This window comes from Alternaria arborescens, assembly GCF_004154835.1.
Source record: "Alternaria arborescens strain FERA 675 chromosome Unknown contig_14, whole genome shotgun sequence".
In the NCBI taxonomy this organism is placed as follows: domain Eukaryota; kingdom Fungi; phylum Ascomycota; class Dothideomycetes; order Pleosporales; family Pleosporaceae; genus Alternaria; species Alternaria arborescens.
The window spans coordinates 807,449-826,965 of record NW_021167869.1 but is presented as its reverse complement, the minus strand read 5'-3'; the positions used below and the strand labels follow the sequence as shown (position 1 = coordinate 826,965).

At 51.8% G+C, this 19,517-nt stretch overlaps 11 protein-coding genes across 11 annotated transcripts; 6 read left to right on the top strand and 5 right to left on the bottom strand.

Annotated features, from left to right (window-relative positions):
- Nucleotides 1-146: 146 nt before the first annotated feature.
- Nucleotides 147-852, top strand: AA0111_g6773 (hypothetical protein; the record flags this gene model as incomplete). Its single annotated transcript, XM_028653032.1, has 3 exons — nt 147-235; nt 289-385; nt 445-852. The coding sequence occupies 3 exons, from the start codon at nt 147-149 to the stop codon at nt 850-852; spliced, it is 594 nt and encodes a 197-aa protein (XP_028505776.1).
- A 442-nt stretch (nt 853-1,294) lies between these two features.
- Nucleotides 1,295-2,042, top strand: AA0111_g6772 (hypothetical protein; the record flags this gene model as incomplete). The annotated part of the gene is made up of 2 exons (XM_028653031.1): nt 1,295-1,693; nt 1,758-2,042. 2 exons carry the CDS (start codon nt 1,295-1,297, stop codon nt 2,040-2,042), a joined length of 684 nt encoding a protein of 227 aa, XP_028505775.1.
- A 377-nt stretch (nt 2,043-2,419) lies between these two features.
- Nucleotides 2,420-5,868, bottom strand: AA0111_g6771 (DNA damage-binding protein 1a; the record flags this gene model as incomplete). The annotated part of the gene is made up of 3 exons (XM_028653030.1): nt 2,420-2,719; nt 2,771-5,726; nt 5,774-5,868. 3 exons carry the CDS (start codon nt 5,866-5,868, stop codon nt 2,420-2,422), a joined length of 3,351 nt encoding a protein of 1,116 aa, XP_028505778.1.
- Nucleotides 5,869-6,143: 275 nt separating this feature from the next.
- On the top strand, nt 6,144-7,681 carry AA0111_g6770 (hypothetical protein; the record flags this gene model as incomplete). The annotated part of the gene is made up of 4 exons (XM_028653029.1): nt 6,144-6,687; nt 6,737-6,996; nt 7,050-7,262; nt 7,508-7,681. 4 exons carry the CDS (start codon nt 6,144-6,146, stop codon nt 7,679-7,681), a joined length of 1,191 nt encoding a protein of 396 aa, XP_028505777.1.
- A 446-nt stretch (nt 7,682-8,127) lies between these two features.
- AA0111_g6769 (hypothetical protein) lies at nt 8,128-10,197 on the top strand (the record flags this gene model as incomplete). Its single annotated transcript, XM_028653027.1, has 1 exon — nt 8,128-10,197. One exon carries the CDS (start codon nt 8,128-8,130, stop codon nt 10,195-10,197), a length of 2,070 nt encoding a protein of 689 aa, XP_028505935.1.
- Nucleotides 10,198-10,643: 446 nt separating this feature from the next.
- AA0111_g6768 (hypothetical protein) lies at nt 10,644-12,901 on the bottom strand (the record flags this gene model as incomplete). The annotated part of the gene is made up of 5 exons (XM_028653026.1): nt 10,644-11,456; nt 11,539-11,620; nt 11,669-12,528; nt 12,582-12,701; nt 12,755-12,901. 5 exons carry the CDS (start codon nt 12,899-12,901, stop codon nt 10,644-10,646), a joined length of 2,022 nt encoding a protein of 673 aa, XP_028505936.1.
- A 347-nt stretch (nt 12,902-13,248) lies between these two features.
- On the top strand, nt 13,249-13,713 carry AA0111_g6767 (hypothetical protein; the record flags this gene model as incomplete). Its single annotated transcript, XM_028653025.1, has 2 exons — nt 13,249-13,535; nt 13,593-13,713. The coding sequence occupies 2 exons, from the start codon at nt 13,249-13,251 to the stop codon at nt 13,711-13,713; spliced, it is 408 nt and encodes a 135-aa protein (XP_028505933.1).
- Nucleotides 13,714-13,797: 84 nt separating this feature from the next.
- AA0111_g6766 (hypothetical protein) lies at nt 13,798-14,798 on the bottom strand (the record flags this gene model as incomplete). Its single annotated transcript, XM_028653024.1, has 4 exons — nt 13,798-13,944; nt 14,150-14,299; nt 14,377-14,648; nt 14,726-14,798. The coding sequence occupies 4 exons, from the start codon at nt 14,796-14,798 to the stop codon at nt 13,798-13,800; spliced, it is 642 nt and encodes a 213-aa protein (XP_028505934.1).
- A 288-nt stretch (nt 14,799-15,086) lies between these two features.
- AA0111_g6765 (hypothetical protein) lies at nt 15,087-15,582 on the bottom strand (the record flags this gene model as incomplete). Its single annotated transcript, XM_028653023.1, has 2 exons — nt 15,087-15,425; nt 15,493-15,582. 2 exons carry the CDS (start codon nt 15,580-15,582, stop codon nt 15,087-15,089), a joined length of 429 nt encoding a protein of 142 aa, XP_028505931.1.
- A 423-nt stretch (nt 15,583-16,005) lies between these two features.
- Nucleotides 16,006-16,427, top strand: AA0111_g6764 (hypothetical protein; the record flags this gene model as incomplete). The annotated part of the gene is made up of 3 exons (XM_028653022.1): nt 16,006-16,095; nt 16,148-16,225; nt 16,347-16,427. The coding sequence occupies 3 exons, from the start codon at nt 16,006-16,008 to the stop codon at nt 16,425-16,427; spliced, it is 249 nt and encodes an 82-aa protein (XP_028505932.1).
- Nucleotides 16,428-17,297: 870 nt separating this feature from the next.
- Nucleotides 17,298-18,581, bottom strand: AA0111_g6763 (hypothetical protein; the record flags this gene model as incomplete). The annotated part of the gene is made up of 3 exons (XM_028653021.1): nt 17,298-17,440; nt 17,491-18,270; nt 18,416-18,581. 3 exons carry the CDS (start codon nt 18,579-18,581, stop codon nt 17,298-17,300), a joined length of 1,089 nt encoding a protein of 362 aa, XP_028505929.1.
- Between the last annotated feature and the right edge of the window lie 936 nt (nt 18,582-19,517).

Here is a 19,517-nt window from a genome sequence, read left to right as displayed (position 1 = left end):
AAGCATTGCGTCGACATGCAACCTGCATCGACTACCCCATACATTGACTAAGCGCGGAAGCGCATCCGGTACCTTGCAGATCATTAACCAACGTCTGTCAATCAACATCGACCTCTTTCCCCGCAGCACCCAAGACGGCTGCGACCATGTCTCTTCCGCAAACTAAATCAACCTGGCTGATGCTTGCCATCACCAGTGGCGCATGTGCAGCTTGCAATGGTGTCTTCGCGAAGCTGTAAGAGACCGTCGCGTTGATCCAGCCCATGGTGCATGCTGACAATGAGGTAGCACTACAACAGAGCTCACAGCCTCCTGGTCAAGCTCCATAGCCCTCGCATTCGGGCTGAGTGCTTCTAACAAGATTGTTGAATATGCGATACGAGGTGTACGTCCTTCCTCTGCCCATGCCCATCCGTACTCGCAGATTACTAACACGGCGCGCAGCTCTTTTTCGGCATGAACCTCCTCTTCAATGCCATCATGTGGGGTCTCTTCACACGTGCCCTTACCCTTGCTTCCTCCACCGTACGTGTCAGCATCATAAATACGTCTGCCAACTTCATCGTCACCGCCGTCCTCAGCTTCATCATCTTCAGCGAAAGCTTACCGGGACTGTGGTGGCTGGGCGCAGCAATGCTAGTAGCTGGAAGCGTGATTATCGGAATGAGGGAAGAGACGGAAAAGAAGAGTGTGGTAGCTACAACAGGGGAGGCCCCGCTTCTCGACCGCGACGGCGATGCGAACGCCGAGGGCTTCAGGGACGACGATGATGAAGACGAGGAAAGAGTCGAACTCAACAGTGTGAAGAACACAGGAGGGGACAGTAGCGATGAAGATGGCGTGCTGAAGTAGACCAGGCGCAGATGCGTTGTTATGATAATACACAATTCGGGCACTCTGAACTGGAGCCTGACCGCCTGATTACCACGGTACCACTCCTATCCTCACCCCTCATTCGTCGTCATCGAGAACGCTCGTTTGCCTCAACGGATCTATTCGAGGGACCCCATCAGCTTATTGGAAGGTCTATGACGTCCAAGGTAGTTGCAGCACGCTCCCGCTCCATCACCGCTTGAGTTGGGACAGTGCATTTCCATCGCATCCAGAACCACTCTCTTTCACTTTGACCTTGGGAGTAGCAGTGAGTGCGCAATCTCTGGGCAGGAAAGTATTTTACAATCTGGTTCGCTTGCCGCCCACTACTTTTACCCAAAATCCGACGCGCTCTTTTCCTCCCGTTTTCCCACGATCCACCGTCAACTTTTCCTCCTTCATTCCCAAAATTTATCGCAAAATGCCGACCTCACCAACCCCTGGCCTCTTGAATGCTACCGCTTCTGCGTTTTCTCCTGGCCAAAGCACGCATCCCAGTCCTGCCCCTAGCGAGCGCTTCTCCTCTCCTTCAACGCCCCTCTCAGTTGTGGACTTCCAGTCCCAGTCCCAGTTTCAGCCACAGCAGTACTTTGGTCCACAAAAGCACCCCGGCTATCAGCCGTTTCCTATCTTCAACGGCTACACACAAGCCTACGAATACCACGCTACTCAACATCCTTACTCGACACAGCCTCAAGGTGCTGCTTCTTGGCACCCTCAGCAGAATGGTCATGTCAGCTACACGATCAACCCGAATGAACCTTTTGCAGATCAGTTTATAGAGCTTCAAGGTGTGCGAAATGGTTACGTCCCAGGCCAGGTAAATTTCAACTGTACAAAACCTGCGTGAGACAAGCACTGACTTTGTACCTTCACCTCTACAGAACACATGGTACCACTATGGCAATAGGAATTACATCAACAACTACAACAACGACGTTCCCAAGAAAAGTACAAAGAAGAACAAGCGCAAGAAGAACAGTAGGTTCAACAAGGTACGAGACCGCGCTGTGGAGCAGACGGGGGAGTCTGCCACTCAGGCCGAGCCCAAGCCCAAAACCGAAACCAAGAAACAAAAGGCAGAGCAGCAGAACGAGCCCAAGAACAAGACCAAGATCAAGGCTGATGTCGAATCTGAGACCAAGGTCACGAGCATTATCGGTGGATAAGACTGAGATGTTCAAGTCTTACGCAGTGGATACTAATGGTAGAGCACGATTTTGTGGCTTATGTGGACAGCAAAGACGTCTCAAATCGGTAGTGGAGATGGTAATGGTAATGAAATATGTTGAGATTCGGAATGTACGTTAACATAGCAAGCAAAGAGATCAGGTGGCATGGTGAGGTGGAGCGCGTAATGAGTACTGGTACAAAACTGAGCGAAGGCGTCCAGGATTCAAAGATGGGTATTAATGATGGGATTCATGAGTTAGTCTATATTTGCGCGGTAATAGAATCGAGCGTTTATTTTCTCTCCCTTTTCCTGGTCCAGCAACGAGTAATCCGAACTTATATTCCAAGCTTGGCTATGTACCTGTCTCTATCTCTAATGCAGTCGCCTCAAACCCTCAATCATTCCCTTGACCTCCTCGAGCTCTACACCCAAACCTGCAATTGCCTCTCTCTGTATGTCTTCGCTTACATCTAGGAATCTCTCTACTAGCTCTCCGTCGACAAAGCGCATGGGTTCCTCCTCCTCCCTGACGGTATTTTTGAACGCGCGGAATTTGGCAAATATCATATCTCCAGGTGTTTCTACCAAGGCGCCAAGGTTAGATTGGAGTGTCATGAGGAGGTTTTGATGTGTGGGAGAGATGAGACCAAAGAGGTAAATCGAGCCTTCGACCTGTATATAGGTTAGTATCCGTGCGTGACAAGTATTGTTAGGTAAACCTACAGTGCCGACAAACGCTCTGGGTACGACTGCAGCGTCCGGAGTTGTCAGGACATCAATCCGACGTATTCTGTTGACCATCTCGCCAAGTAGCATCTCAGAGCTAACGTTCAACCGCCTCTTGTCATCGTCTGTGACACCTTTCGGGTCGCGGTACAGGACCATCAGGTTCCCTTCTGCGTCGCTTTCAAGGAACGTGTTCGTGTCTATCTCGGCCACAGACGTTGCCCACGTAGTCTGGTAATGTCGTGCAACCTCTACAAGCTTGTCTGGTAGACCCGCCTCGCCCTTTGTGTACTCTACAACGGCGAGCGACTTCATGAGATCTGCTATGGCGATCATGGTACCATTGACCGTAACATCGATCGGTGCAGTTGAGCACCTGAACGAGGCTAGCTTGACCAGATCAGGTGAACTTTGCGTTCGGAACTCAACGTCATAGACCACGATGGTCTTGATGAGTGCTGCGACAATCTTGCCTTCGCAAATGGCCAAACATCTACAGCCACCCTTGACGGCGATCTCAGTGACGAGCTTTAGTACGCGTTCAGGTGTCACTTCTAGGATAATTATGCGGCCACGTTCTGCAGTCGCGTTCTGGTCGTCAAGGTATGCAGTGCCGACGACGAAGCGCTCTGCAACGCCGCCTGAGCCATCCGGTAGTTCGCATCGCATGACGCATTCGACCAGCTCTTCGTCGTTGAGAGCGTATGTATCGAGCTCCTTGAATTGAATCTCGTCAACGAGCTTAAAGTGACTTAGCATAATCTCCTCGCCGTGTTTCAATATCCTTTTGATGGTGCCAAGACCAAAGGCCTTCAGACTAGGCGAGTAAGATATTCTTCGCACCGTCTCGTCGACCTTTAGTGTCTGTACGTGCGTCGTCCGTTCTGTGTCTACTATAGCAATACGGAGATCTTCCGAGGTTGCAATGGCTACAGAGCCAGGGTATGCTTCTGAATCGAAAGGACAGACAGTGGTCGCCTTTTCTGCCGTAACAGCAGAGTATACAAGACGACCCTCCGATGCGTAGATCAACGATGGGTGTTCGCATGTTGCAAAGACATTGAATAGGCCATCGCCTCGCGGCAAGGCACGGAAACTAGCTTCGCGCGTACCTAGCACGATGCTTTTCCTTCCGGTGAGTTCATGTGTTGACGGATCGTAAGTATATGTGACGACGTTTCCGTCAGCCAGTGCAGCGAAGAGAGATGGCGGTTGTTCCGGGAAGATTTGTGTCAGCAATAATGAGCGAGGAACAGACTCTTCCGATATTTGAACAGTCTTGACCGCCTCCAAAGTATCGAGAGAGCATATGGCGAGTTGCGAGTTGCTCCAAAAGCCGATGAAGCATATCGAGCCCGAGACCGAGGGAAGAGCAACGCAGGCGACTTGACTCTCGGCACCAAACTTCTTCTCTTTGATCACCTGTAGACCGTCCGCTAGGCTCAATGAGACAATAGTGACGCCCCCTAAGGAGATCAGGACATGGCTGTCGTTGACTGATGCAGCCGTAATGGTCTGCCCATCCGTTGGCATCCATTCAGACGTAATCATCCCGCCGTCCAGATCGCAGATTCGAGCCCGTCCGTTGGTAACCTGGACGACGCGGCCTTGTGAGATGTTCGCCGCAGCCAACGTTGTCTCTTCCAAAGCGAGGGAAGCAAATTCATCCACCTCTTCTACCTCACCCTGGGGATCGAATCGAAAGATGCGCGATTCGTTGACGAAGCTCACTAGTAATGTATCTGCGTATTGGGCAGAGGCAGTCGACTTCAGGCTGAAGAGATTGGAGATGTGTTCCATTTCACCCAAGACACCCAAGTCTTCCAGTCCGACTCCGCTTCTGACGCTTCGGAGACTCCCATCCTGATAGGCGCCACTGCCAGTCACTATTCGCGCTTGGCCAGAAGAGTACTCGTTTGTTTGTCCTTCACCGGATCTGTTGCCCATATCCATGATTGTAAAGTCAAGTATAGGCGCGATGTTGGAGAATGTCTGGACAACTTCCATGGACTTCTCTGCAATCTTGATGACCTGCGAATCGCCCTGGTGCGATCCCACGAAGACGTAACCGGCATCCAAATAAACCAATGTAGATGCTCGAGACGTCTGCCCAATTACGTCGAGCTTCCATGACTGAACTCCGCCTTGGCTGTTCAAGACCAACATGAACATGTATAAACGACCGTAGTCGTCGGCAAGCACGAATCTCTGGGCGTCAATGCGTTCCCAAGCTACGAAGATTGTCGCCTCGTCTAGTGGTTCAGTCTGCAACTCTCCACTCTCGTCATCATAGTACCCGATAGACGTCTCCCCGACCACTATGAGACCATGCGAAGGCTCCTCGACAGGTATCAGGTGGCTCGAACCAAGTTCCAGTTCGCTTTTGCACGTATCCCCTTCTTGTAGTTCCACTTCCTCGTTGGCAAACGCCAATTCTCTCAACTTCAGCTTTACTTGAGAGTGCGTGTCTTCGTACAGCAGAGCCATCTTCGGTTTGTCCTCGAATGAGCGTGGGCGCAAGAATGCAGACGAGCGGACGAACATCTCGGGTAATCTGATGGGCTGGGGATCCCCCAGATGGGCAATGTCTGCCTCTTGCTTCCTCTTCTTGCCCCTTTGGACTAGCGGTATGACGGTGACGATGCCTTCGTAAACTTCGACTGTCATGAATCGCCCGGTTGGATCTATGTGACATCTCTCTCCTGTTTGCGACTCTCTCGCAGCATTGTCGGCCACACTTGCAAACGACTTTTCCGTGTGTAGTTGTTTCTTGTCGGCGTTCCATGAGAGGGTAAAGTACATGTATCGATCGGTGCCGACAAAGAGATGGTCGGTCGGCGATAGCGCTGGGCGGAGCTTCTGAAGCATAGTGACCTTGCCATAGATGGCTTTGGAGTGCTGGAGGGCCAATCCATCCGACGTCTGGGTATAGAACTCGAGTCTGTTGGACTTGCTGCAAACATGTTAGCATTCTATCCGCACTATACCTGTACTGCTTACGCGACCACGAGGCAGTCCTCCTCCGGGGCGAGGAAGTTGAGCTTGAGCGCATGTCGAACGCTGCTTGGCCGGTGGATGGGTGCTATGTAGGCCATGGCGAGGTTCTACTATCTTGTGCAGCTTGCAGATTGCTCAGAGAACAGAGACGGGAATTGTCGCTGTTGACGGGCTGGAGATATCGGATGCATTCCGTCATTGAGCTGCACGGGCCGCGGCTCCACGCGACTTCGCGCGCGTTGCGGGGCGGCTTAACTTTTGTAACTTTTGGGTGACCGCGAATCTTTTTGCTTGCAGCCCCGACGCGCCCACAGCATGGCTTGTAGCCCCAGCCCTTGATCGCCAAAACACTACACCGCAGTCTGCCAGCACAATGGCCAATTCAGCGGTCATGGACATTGAAGACGACGACCCTGTCGTGGCCGAGTACGATGTCTACATCACCCCCGAGGTGGCCGAGCAGCAGCTCTACGTGCTGCAGTACCTGAACCGCCCGCCAGACCAGCCCTTCACCAAGGCTACCGAGAGCCAGCCCTCGGAGCTGCGCATCAAGAAAGACTCTGGCTTCGTCGAAGTCGACGTCCCCATCAACATCCACCGCAACTACAACCGTGTCGCCGGTGTGCGGTGGGGAGAGGCCATGCGCAAGACCAAGGGTTTCGGCCAGAAGGCTTTTGGTATCGCCTCTGGCTTTGAGCGCACTATGCCTCGCAGTACCAACCGCCCTGGCGCCGCCGGCGAGGGAGCTCCAGCAGCACCCATTGCGACCGAGGACGACGACAACTTCGAGGAGTACGTCACCCACTTCGAGGACGCCAACGAGAAGGGACATGTCTTCAACTCGCAGACGTTCGGTGGTCAGATCATGCATGACGACGGCAAAGGCCCCAGCTATATGCTCGGCACCTTCCGCGATAGTAAGCAGTGTACAGCGAGAGCTGCAAATACAAAATTGACCCGGTGCAGACGAACTCCACCTCACCCGTTGCAACGGTCTCGTCCAGCTTCGAACACAGTTCCACCACATAGATGCCTCCGCTCAGCTAGAGGCTGTCCAGCGCCGCCGCGAGAAGGAGTCACAGGAAGGCGCCAAGGTCGCTGAACCAAAGGCTTTCCTTGCCCAAGTCAAGAAGACGGGCGGTGACACGGCAGCAGAGCTGACGCAGGCCTTTATGAAGTCAACAAACCAGGAGCAGTGGCAGAAGCTCGACTACTTTGACGAGAATGTGCGTTGCCTTTTGCACTCATACTCGCTGCTAATGGGCTAATCATTCTGTAGGACGAGCGCGCTTTCGACGCCTACCATGACCGACTGTTTCTCGCAGATGTTGCGTCAGCCCCCAAGCTGCAGTCCAAGATCGACAACAACGAGTTTCTTGACGCCATCAGTTCTAGCGGCAAAGGCGGCAAGAAGAAGCCCAGGCGCGGCGCCGAGGACCTCATCGAGATATCCGACGACTCCGACGAGGAAGAAGAGGCTACCGAGCCATTAGTGAGTTGAGCAAGTGGATTTCGCGCCCATGACACTGGCTGTTGCGCGAAAGAGCTTCTCGCAGCATCATCATTATCGGATATGGCAGTCGACATCTATCTTCCCATTTACATACTAGATACCCCAAAATATTATTCAACTATTGTTTCACGACGCTACAGCAGGCCTGCAACTATCGACACAGTCATCGTCTTTTCACGATGCAGAAACATTTCATAATAGAATGCTAATTTGACTGCTTTTAGTTTGATGTAGACCTGGGCTACGAGGTGGTACCACAGAAAACTCGCGGCACTCGACTTTTGCACACTGAGTCGGGCTGGCAAAGAGTTCACGCTATTGACTGGTACTATTTCAAGATCTGGGGAGGCAGGAGACGTTATCCCGCAGCTTTTGGTCACGATGCTGCAAGAATCTGAGCAGGCAATACCAGGTGTACGAAGAATATGTACACTATGCGGGAAGATAGTGTACCAGATATGTTATCGTGTGATAATTGCGGAACCTTTGTCGTTGTCGACCTGTAACTGGATATTGGTGGAGGAAACAAGGATCTGCTAAAGTTGATTCTTTGTGTATGTCGACAACTTCTTGTCTCTAAGAATGTCTGCCCATCCGAACCATGATTTTCCAGAAGTCGAACAAGCGACGAAGAAGATAGAGTAAGATAGAGCTTGCGTTACGAACGCTCAATCGTCTAGTCCCGATCGAGCTTGGTGCTCACTCGACCCAGTCTATCTCTCCACACCTCCACCTCACTGCATCAGGTTCACGTGAATGCTAACTTTTATAACACGTCTTCAATCTAACCAGCGTTTCATCTTCCTACAACTGTCCACACCATCCAAGAAACCGCAGAACCAACATGCCAATCACAACCCCACCTTCCTACCCCAGACCAGACTTCCTTCGCGAAGACCTAACATGGACATCTCTCAACGGCCCCTGGTCTTTCCTCTTCGACGACAACGATGTTGGACTAAACCAAGGATGGCATTTGACCAATCTCCCAGATAAAATCACCGTCAACCCCACCAACACAAATAGCGCCGAAAACACCGAAGCCCATAGTATTACGGCCAAGATCGCTGCTGGAACTCAAGAGTTATTACAGGGGAATCAATTCAAGAACGATCATACCGTGCATCAGAAGAGGAGTATTCAGGTACCGTACGTTTTCCAGTGTCCTGCCTCTGGGATCGAAGAGAAAGGTGTGCATGAGGTGTTGTGGTACGAGAGGGTTGTAGAGGATTTGAGAACCACAGAAGAGAAGGCAGCTGGCAATCGTGTGTTGCTGAGATTTGGAGCTGTCGACTACGAAGCCAAGGTCTGGCTCAATGGGCGCTTCTTTGGTGGTCATCGTGGCGGACATGTCCCTTTTGACATTGATATCACCGATGCATTTACGACGGAGAAGACTCAGAGACTCACCATTCGGGTGTTCGACTCTGCGCACGACTTGACACAGCCGCGTGGAAAGCAGTATTGGAAAGCTCAGCCGGAGAGTATCTTCTACACACCCAGCGGCGGCATCTGGCAAAGCGTGTGGCTTGAGTCAGTGCCTGTGGTGGCGATTGGAGATGCAAGTACAGGCACGCTATTCAAGAGTAACGAAATCGAGAGTGGCAAGCTGGAAGCTAGTATCAAGATCCTTGGACGGCCTGCTGGGCATGCGTATAGTGTAGAGCTCGAAGCTAGCCTAGCAGGCGTATCCGTCAGCAAGACAGGGAAGATTGACTTGCCACGGGACTCAGACACCGCGTCACTGAATACCAACATGCGACTATCTGAATCACAGGCTTCACAACTACCGGCAAGCCTTACATCTACCGCTCCACTTTCCGACCCGACAGCATGGCTCAACAACCTAGCCCTCTGGTCTCCGGAGCACCCAACACTCTACGACCTTACCATCCGTTTGTACGACAGCGAAGACAAGATCATTGATAAAGTCCACACAACAACTGGCATGCGCTCCCTGCACTGGGACAACTCTACCTTCCGCCTTAACAACCGCCCCTATTTCCAAGCGCTCTTCCTCGACCAAGGCTATTGGCCTGAAACTTTCATGACACCTCCATCTTCCGACGCACTGAAGCTAGATATCGAATTGACCAAGAAGATGGGCTTTAATGGGTGCCGCAAGCACCAAAAAGTCGAAGACCCATTGTTCCACTACTGGGCCGATCGCCTTGGCTTGTTGGTCTGGGGCGAGATGGCAAACGCATACGCATTCTCCGAAGCCTATGTAGAGCGCATGGATCAAGAATGGCGGGAAGCGGTCCTGCGGGATCGCAACCACCCTTGTGTAGTCGCTTGGACGCCAGTCAACGAGTCGTGGGCGTACACTGATCTGCATACAAGCAAGCAGCAGAGGGATCACATCAGGAGTCTGTACTATGCGACCAAGGTGCTGGACTCGACGAGACCCGTCAACGACAACTGTGGCTGGGAGCATGTCATGACGGATCTGACTACGTTTCACGATTACGCTGATGCGGATGAGCTTACCAAGACTTGCTCGACCTTGGAGGGTATCATGAAGAAGCAATCAAATCGACCAACGTTCCTTGCACCCATTGAAAGCCTTTGCGATCCGGGGTCCAAACACACCCCTGGTGCACCAGTTATATGCACAGAGTTTGGTGGAGTCAATATCGCGCGAGCGGCTGCGAGTGGAGAAGAGGATAGGACAAGGGACTGGGGCTACACCACTGCTACTGACCCCAAGGACCTGCTCAAGCGCATCGAAAAGATGATGACAGGAATCGTTGATGGAGGGCAATGCTGTGGATTTGTGTACACACAGCTTACAGACATTGAGCAAGAGGTCAATGGAGTGTACACTCCCGACCGCAAAGAGAAGTTGGATGCTACAGAAGTGAAGAAAGTGGTTGAACGCGTCATGGAGAAGTATGCGCAAATGCACAAGTGATTGCAAAGATTAGGTGACCATGTAGATACATGTGGGAATTCACTCAGTTGAAGACAAATAATCATTACGTAACATCGTTTCTTTTACAGACACTCTTGTGCCTTCGTGCTATCTATACATGATTTCGTTTTCATCCAAGACATAGTCTCGACTGTGCAATTGTTGGCAAACCATTCATGACCGGCATGTGTCTTGCAAGGTCATACTGGCGTACGACAATCGATCGATAATGCTCTGCAATGCGCATGATCCACCTGGTAACGCAGAATAACAAGACGCTGAGGTCGCTAACGAGTCGTGCGAAATGAAAAGTCCAAGTGACAGGAAACGGGTAGTCTCCAATATACAGGGCTCCGGAATGCGCGACAAAAAGGAAGGAAAGGGGTATCGTCCGTAGGAAAGCCATAAAACTCCGCCCATCCTGCTACTGATGCATGTCAAACGACTCAACCACCATATCGTACACCACTTCTCAAGTACCGCGCACTCTCTTCCTCAAGACGACGTGGCTGCTGGTCTTCTCGGAAGGGAATATAGTCATGGTTTGGAGGAGCGCGTCTCTCATACACCCTGTTGTCAGGCATGTAAGCACGAGATGGCTGAACAGTGGGAACATCATACTGTGCACCCCTCATCTCATGCACAGGCATTCGATAAGGTGGTCCAGGAGCATATGCATGTCCACAAGGATCAGCCGCCGCAAATGAGCGTGAAGGTACATCGTAGCCTCTGCCGCCATTAGTAGGCATATGGTAAGAACTGGTGGTTAGATCAACAACTTGCTCCCTGGGCGGTGCCCTTAGCCCATTGCTGGGCGCCATACGCTTGCTCGAATGAAACTCCGCTGGGCCATCATAGTAGTTCAGAGAGTGCACTTCCTCACGATATACAGGCCTTAAGCGCTTGGTATATGGTTCGGCATGATGCTCGCTGCCATTTGCAAAAGAAGGGAGCGCTTTTCGCTTTGGTGACGGCACCTCATTGTATGGCCTGGCGGCATTCGCATTGTGGTGTCGGACAGGGTGCTGAGACGCCACAACACGATGTGGCGATGTCAAATCAACTGTTTCAGGTTCAACAGAAGGCAGCACAACATCTTGGTCCGACGGGCGCCTTATGTGCGCTGGTGGTCTGTCAAAGGCACTGTGACGAGGTGATGGAGGCTGAACATAACCTTCTTGCACGCGGCGCGGCGCTGCGTGCATGGGAGGATCATACTGTGACCTTGGAGCACCACGAGTTTCTTTGATAGGTTGGAGCTAAGTGTGTTAGCTTGGGAAAAGGATGGAAATTGGGATACCATTGTCTCCTGCTTGTGAAGCTTGACTTTCGAACACTCACTTGGTACAGTTGGCCGTTGATCTCACGGACGATCGGCTGCGCACTTTTCAGGTTCTGACCAGTCTCGGCTGGTCTCGCTCGTCTACAGTTGTGAGTACGGATTCGGGTGTTAGCTGTCATCTGCACTTACGGGTCGATGGTCCTTGTTCGAGCTGGTTGGAAAGGCTGCTGCGACTGGGAATGCAAAGGGCCAGACGAACCAGCAGCCTGTGGAGGTGGAGGGTAGCGCGAAAGGACAATGGTTCTCCTTGGTGCTCGCCTCATATCATGTGCATCCACACGCGGGTAGTTAGCATGTGACTCGGGCTGTAAATCTCGCGCAGTAGCACGGCTGGATACAATTTCCATGCTTTGCTCACGCTCGTCGGGCGTAGACATAGACTCATCGCTGCTTGCATCGTCGTCATCATCATCAAGAACAATGACTTCGCGAAAGGTTTCTTCAAGCTCGTCGCTCTGCTTGCCATCTTCGTCTCGCCACTCTTTGAGTTTTGCAAGAGAAACCTTCTCGACCTGGCTGCGGGCTTCCGACCAGCCATCGGTCTTGAGAAGCTTATCATAGTCTGTATATGTGTGACGGATGTGCGCTACGACGGCGAGTTGCACTCTACGAGCCAACGAAAGTTCCTTGGCATTACCTACCCGGTTTGTCCCTTCCTCGAATGCATGCGAAACAATGGCTTGCAGATCCGCCTCTGGAATCTTGGGAAACATCTCTCGAACGGCGTTATGAATATAACCCTTGGTCTCCTTTTCAGTAGCGGGATGGCCGTGCTGTACTTGTCGCGAAGAATAGTCTTCAAACTCTTGGGCAATCCAGTTAGTCCTCTCGCCTTCTTTATCTTTTCGCAGACCGCGTCTCTCATCATAGATGTACCCGAACTTGCTGCATGCAAGCTCGATGATGTGGATAGGAAAATGGTGTCCGACTCGATGGACGTGATGGGATAACTTCTCGGGGTCGGAGTGGGTTTTGTTCTTCGGCTTGGCCTGCGAGGTTGTTAGTAAACGGCCAGTTGGCTTAAGGGAAGCGAGACACTCACAGAGACAACATGCACATCAAGGTTGCGCTGTCGACACTGTTCTTTGCACCACTCGGTGAACTCTGGGTGACCGGCTGGGATGAAGCCGAAGCCAGTGGGGGCGTTGGACGCGTATGTTAGCTATTCTACAGTTAGTGGTGTTGCAGGACGATTGAACCGTGTCGTCGACGGACAATGGAATGTAGCTTTTTCTTCTCTTGTGTTACCGCCTCTAATAAGATCTTGTAGGGCTTCTTCTTCTTGACAGCGGCGCGCGACTGGTCAAGTGTACCGCTGCGCTGCGGCGCCTGTTGCGGACGCGCATGATATACTCTGGTCATGGCGGTGGTTTTCAAATGATTTGCATAGATCCCACAGCGGATCAGGGCAATGTGGCGCTACTGGATGACGGAGCACCCTATGTGGCCTTGATGCGGCGTGATTAGTGATTAATACGGCAAGCGTAGCAGTCACGATGGCGTGCAATTGTCCAGAACGAATCCAGATTGCGTGTCTACAAACCCCAGTCGATGCAGAGGCACAGGCGGAGTGTTGGGTTGTACGTGTTGGTGAGTGAGGAGAGTGGGCGAGGTTGGAACATGGGCGGCGGTAATCAACGCCGGCGATACCTTTCTCCGGCACCGCATGATCCGAGGCTTCAGACTGGTCGCAATCGTCATACTCGAACATGTCGCAACAAGCAATCGTTCACGCGTATAGACACCTATACCGGCATAGTCTGAGGGCCATCCAGTTCTCGAAGCCGGCTCGGTATACATTGCGCGACCGCATTCGCTTAGCCTTTCGCAAGGGGTCCGCTGCCGACTATGAGCCACAGAGAATCCGCAACACGCTCGAATTCCTGCAGTATGCGACCAAAGAGAGTGGGCTGGAACACAAGATAGTGAAAAACCTGATGTTCGTATGGCATGTACAAGACACCGGAGGTCGCTTAAAGCATATCCCAAAAAACCTGTACGCAGCCAGCCTGTTCTGCTCCATCTTCGATGCCGCATAGCTGACGCTTCCCAGAACGCGCGACGAGATCGAGATCAAGACCACCGCGTACGACACTTTCAACCACAACATCCGCATGCTAAACGAGGGCATGGGACTATGCCTTCCAGCCATGACTGTTCGCGATCCCAGTTGAGGCGACCCCACTAGGCTGAGATCATCCCGATACAGCCATTGTCGCACCCCGTGGTATGCGGGACACACAGATACGACAAGGCGCTTACATGAAGTCATCGAGGAAGTTTTCATCGCGGTTCTCGTTGGTGTTCTCCTCCAGATTCTCCTCTGTCATGACATCGTCGTAGGCATGATCTCTCCGCCATGCGAGCTCCTTGCGCTCCTTGGCTATACGGGCCTCCTCCTTACGCTACATTCCGTTAGTTTCGGTTTCGTACCGTTTTTTTGAGGCAACTGAGCGAGGGATGACCGATGAGTATGGGTGACGGGGGGTATAGTGCGTCAGAGATTGTGTATGACATGACAGACCATGAGAGTAAAAAGACGTATAAAAGCTTACGTGACAAAAAGAAACGTAAAGTAGAATGGTGGAAAAAGCTTGAGAGCATACATACCTTGGCCTGCAGAGCACCCTGGTCTCGTTTCCTCAACTCAGCCCGCCTTGCTTCTCGCTCTTCTCTCAGATCGGGGAATTTTTCAACTTTGGTCTTGTTGAGACGGTTGACAATAGGATTCTCTCGCTGCTCCACGTGTATGCGCTTAACCTGATCTGATGTCAGTATGCTGAGATTCAAGTAGTCACCAAGCCAAAAAACATTATACAAATGTTGGACGTGCCTACCTTTCGCTGATCCTTGAACCCAACCTGGCCTACAGCCATGCTGCCATCCTTCTTCAGGTTGCTCCAAGGCGTATATACAATCGTGACGTTATCTTTCTTGTTACCCTCAATACTGTTGGCCTTGGTCAGTTGGGCGCAGTCCACCAGCAGCTCTTTAGTCATCTTCTCCCAATCTTCGCCCTCGGGTAATCGGACGTAGATATGTGCTGATGACAGGTTGTCTGCGTGGAACCAGACATCCTCATCCCAGCCGTATTTGATAAGCTCTTCATCTGTTCACCCAGTTAGTATGTGGAGCTGCAGCTGTTTGACCCTTTGAAAGTGCAACAGCGGACCGAAATGCACGTACTCTCAACCTTGTCCTTGCCCACGTAGATGAAGGCAGATGGGGACACAGTGTTGGAAGAGAAATAGTACACCATCGTGCTAAGAGTATGTTTCTAGATGTCGAGGGCCAGTGTCAAATAGCAAGTCAGAGAGTTGCTAGGGTCGTGAATTTAGCAAGCACGTGTGGGGTCTAGCGGGGTATTCATAGGTAATTGAGCCGCGCTCCAGCCTCAGGATCCAAAGCTCAAAGCATGCAACATATCACAGTGGCGAGACCTCTTGGGAGTAGGTGTTCGTAATGGAGTTAATTTCAAGCCTCTTGGCTTTTATTCGGTCGTGAAATCGTACAGTATATACATTAGAGTTGCAGCTTCTTTCAACACCTACTGCGCGCCTCTCTTGTTCAGAAGCGCATCCTGACTCTCTTCTTCTTCACCCGGTGCAGCCTCTACATTATGGTCGCCAGCACCATGCTTCAAGCTATCCATGGGATTATCCTGTCGGGCGTGCTTCGCATATTGGTCGTGACCCTTTGCTCTAGGGTCAAAGTTTGCGTCGTCTAGGTTCTTCTTCTCCACACTTGATGGCAACTGGTCACCAGTGCCGGTCATGACCTCGCCTGTCTGTCCGTGGTCGTTGACACTGCGTGGGATATCGAACGCATTATCCGCTGCGTGTGCGATATTTGTATGGGTCTGATCTGGGTGAGAAGAAGGTGACACCTGAACTCCTATCAGTACACAGGCCTTACACTGACATATAGTCCGCGAAACAGGTGTAAAAGCTTACCACGTTCATCTTTCCAGCGTCACCAGGAATCGAAGTGCCCTTTGCGGCCATGTCCTCAAGACGGCCTCCTTGGTGCGGGTCTGATGCCATAATGTCTGATCTGAGTTGTAATCGACGAGACTAGTTAGAGGAACGTAAATGCTATGAAGCTTGAAGTCGTTCAAGAGGTCAAATGAAGCTGCGTGTAGCTATAAAAGATCCTACAACAAGCACGCGAGCTTCCATTTTGTGGCTCTTCTATTGCGCCTGAGCACCAGTGAACCGTCTGCGTCATGATGATGCTGATGTCACAACTATGTTTTGGTGTCAAAGAGACGAGGATTCCGACTTTCCGATAGAGTACCTGAGGGGCAGAGACGCCAAGAAAATCACGTGCGGAACTCACGTGCGGAAAGCGCGTGTGGAGACGCGACTTTCACCACACAATCTCGCAGCGACGTAAACAAACAGACAACTCCTAAAGTTATACGCCTGTGCAATCAAAAAGGCCAAGCATCATATCGAACACCAAAGATGCCAGCAGCCGAGCAATCATCAGCTGACGCCCGTCGGAAGGCCGCTCGTGAAGTCATCGATATTCTTCATGAAATCGCAACATTGCTAGTACGAAACACTGCGCCTGAAGGAAGCGCCTGATACCTGACATTAGCCCTAGAATACTCATCTTGATCGCCAGCAGTTGTCATACTGCGTATCGCTCATCGAAAACGGCGCGAACCCGGAGGCATTAGCGGTACGTACCCAGTACGGCACAGCAAGGTGTAACAGCAGATCGCCTCGCGCGCGGTTCGCACTGTTGCGTTGAAGTCGCGGCCTGCTCTGCGCGACCGCCAAATATACTGACTGTGGCACAGAAAGTCATACTGCAGTTGCGCGAGGAGTATCCAGCGAGTTCAGTTGACGGTGATACAGAGGCTGGTGCAGCCGCGCGTTGAGCCCGAGCAGGTTCGGAGTCCGAAACTGTTCCTGTGCAGCTTTACACGGGCGGTACCGTGCAACCTGTTGCGCAGCTTCACATGCATTTGCAGGCCGATGAAGGAGCGAACAGGAGCAGTCAATCAATAGTGCCTATGGTATCATTTGTCTTGTGTTGAGCTTGGGCCGTTATCATCGTAGCAGCCAACCTACCCAGACATTGGCGCTGGGCTAAGCCATCGTCTCCGGGTCCGCTTGCATGCATCATGCAACCTTGACGGAAAGCCTGGAAAGCCTAATTTCCCCTTGTACATGGAGGGGCAGTAGCGAGCAACGCGGGGCAAATCTACCAACGAACCGGAATCTGACGCCAAGGTGCTGATATCGAAAGGTTATGCACCGTTATCAGTACATGCGGCCTGTTTTCTCACTTGTTCGTGGATCGAGAGGGATGCCGCGATAAGGACAGCCCGGATTACAACCACAAGGTTTGTGGAGGTCGCGCGGAACAGTCGGGTATGCAATGCATATCAGTGAATATTAATCTATTCAGCTTCAGGCGGGACGCAAGTCACCAGGGCAGCGGAGTTGAGCGTTATGCAACTAGTTCTGCTAGATATCGTCATTGTATTCTATCAACAAAGGGCCGTTGTATCGTCTATTATGACTCTGATGTATGGTCTGTATGGTGATGATGACGGGGACTCGATGCCGAAATAGGAACATGAAAAAGCAAGTACAGAAAACTTGATGCTAGCAACGATAACGATCGTTCGGGGTATCATCAACGAGAGGAATGGGGTATCTTCCAAAAGAAACTCGTCGCCGCGATAAAGTGAAGACAGAACACCACCTGCTGTCCTAAACAAAATGAAATGTGTAGCATGTGTCTACCTGCTGCCCCAGGTGGGAGAGCTTTGACGCTGGCGAAAGTTGCCCTTCGCATCTGCAACTTTTTGTAGGGCCTTCTCAGCTTTGGCATCTTGTTTGTTGATGAAGCCATTAAAGACGGCAGGGAGAACGCGCTTGGAGTCTGGTGTACTGTTAGCAGTGGCCTGGGACTATGAGTAGGTGTGCACTTACTGGCATGGTCAGCATCGAAGATAATGCCATCTGCACCTCGCTCTCCCGCAACCTTGACAGCTTCCTCCAGAAGACCTTCGCCAACGCCCTTGCCGCGATACTTCAACTGTACAGTCCAAGCGCGCACAACGGCCTTGCCCCTCCTTCTCCGGCCACGTTTCTTTGCGGCATCATTATCGGCCCAACCCAATACCAAGGATCCAATGACGTCCTCACCCCACTTCACTACGATGAGCCTGTCATCGCCCAGCCACTCCATGTTGATTTCCTCGGCCATGCCAATGTAACCACCAGTCATCCATCGAATAAAGATAAGGAAGGTCATCGAGATACCTCCAATGGTCGTGAGAAGCATCAGTTTGTCCTCGTACCAGCGTAGCGTGAGTTGAGCCGCAATGGCGACAATAGCGAAGTAGGCGGCTAGCGAGATGGGGTGAAACAGCATGACCTTGCTCGCGACCTGACGTTGTTGTGCGACCGAATCTGCTACCAAGCGCAAGCCCTCAATGCGATCATCCTCTGTCTCGGCAGTGTAGGTGGAGAGTTGTGGCAGCTCGTCTGTGGGTGGCTTAGCCGGTGCGTTTGCTTCGGCCGACGACATGGCTTGAGACTCGGCAGGCGAAGGGTACGGGTTGTACTGCGCGGGTAATGTTGAGTAGGATAGCGACGTGGAAGGAACCTCTTGGCAGAAGTTGTTCAATCGAAACGACGTAGGTGTTGGCAACGGCGAGGGCAGATCAGGGTCAATTCTGAGGTTTGCGCTCAGCGACGTTAAGAATGCTGTCGTGCGCGTGTTAGCTCGTATTCGTACCCAGGTATCTCGCGCGTCTATGTTGCTGCATGGTTGACATCACAACCCCAGTCGCGGCAACCGAGCACACGACCATCAACACTCCCGGAGAAAATAAAATAAACCCAAACATACCAGCACTTGTCCTAAATCCTGGTAAAGACGGTATGGCAGGAATGGCCTTTTCAATTCCGGAGTAATGGTTTACAACAACCGTATCCTGACCCAAAAAGTGTTGTCTTGGAAAGGCATGGGGACCAGGCGGGACCTTGAGATGACTTGGGGGAAGTTGGCGACGCATCCTTCTTATAAAATAACCCGAGGCTCAATGCTTTCCGAAATTCGATTACATATACAAGCGTATGTCAAACACGTGGGCGGACCAGCCAGGAAAGGGAAGACAGAGCAATTAAATGAAGTAAGGTGGGAAGCAAGTCGGGGACTGTGGTACGTAGATGTGGAAAGGTTAGAGGCTAGAAGCAGAGCCAGACAACCGCAAAAAATCCAGATCGCGAACAAGTGGGAAAACGTGCGTTAAAGTATTGGCTTACAAGCCAAGACAACTATAACACAGATCCTTTCACTACACGATTTTCCCGCGTCAACGGGGTCTTCTTTCGCACGAAGCGGGTCCAACACAAACGCACAAGCCATGTCATGGTACGTTCCGTGCATTCCTTGGTTGCGTACGTGCGGGTGGGAGCGAAGCGCAGGAGTCGAGGCGCTGCCCGGCTGCGACGACGATCTTCACAGGCCCACCCTGAGCTCACTCTTGGACCCCTTGTCTGCGCTGCTTCAGCTGCAAAGACAAGTGCCTGCGACGGCTATTGGCTGGGGGCTGCAATAGAGATAAGACGCTTGAGGGCCAACAACAGCTCTGCATCCAAACAGATCTGGATCATGGGATGCATTCATCGGCGAGAGCGGTGTGGCGGGGGTTGGATATGGATAGTCTGCGGATCCGTGTTGCTGCGCGTGTGAGTCTTTGTGTTGGTTTTTGATGGAGGTGTGGTTGTTTCTATTTTTCTAGCTCGAGCTTGTACAAGCGGCCATCCAGAAAACGGCAGACATGTAAGACACCGCCTCTGCGAAGAAGCTTGTTCTTTTTGTGTGGTCGCACGCCCAAAAGAGATACACCATCTTTTGTTTTCATGGCACGTCGCTACAGGCCACGGCGAACATCTCTAGGGTGCGCTTTTGGCAAATACGATAGTCGTTGGAGCTAATGTGCTTTTTC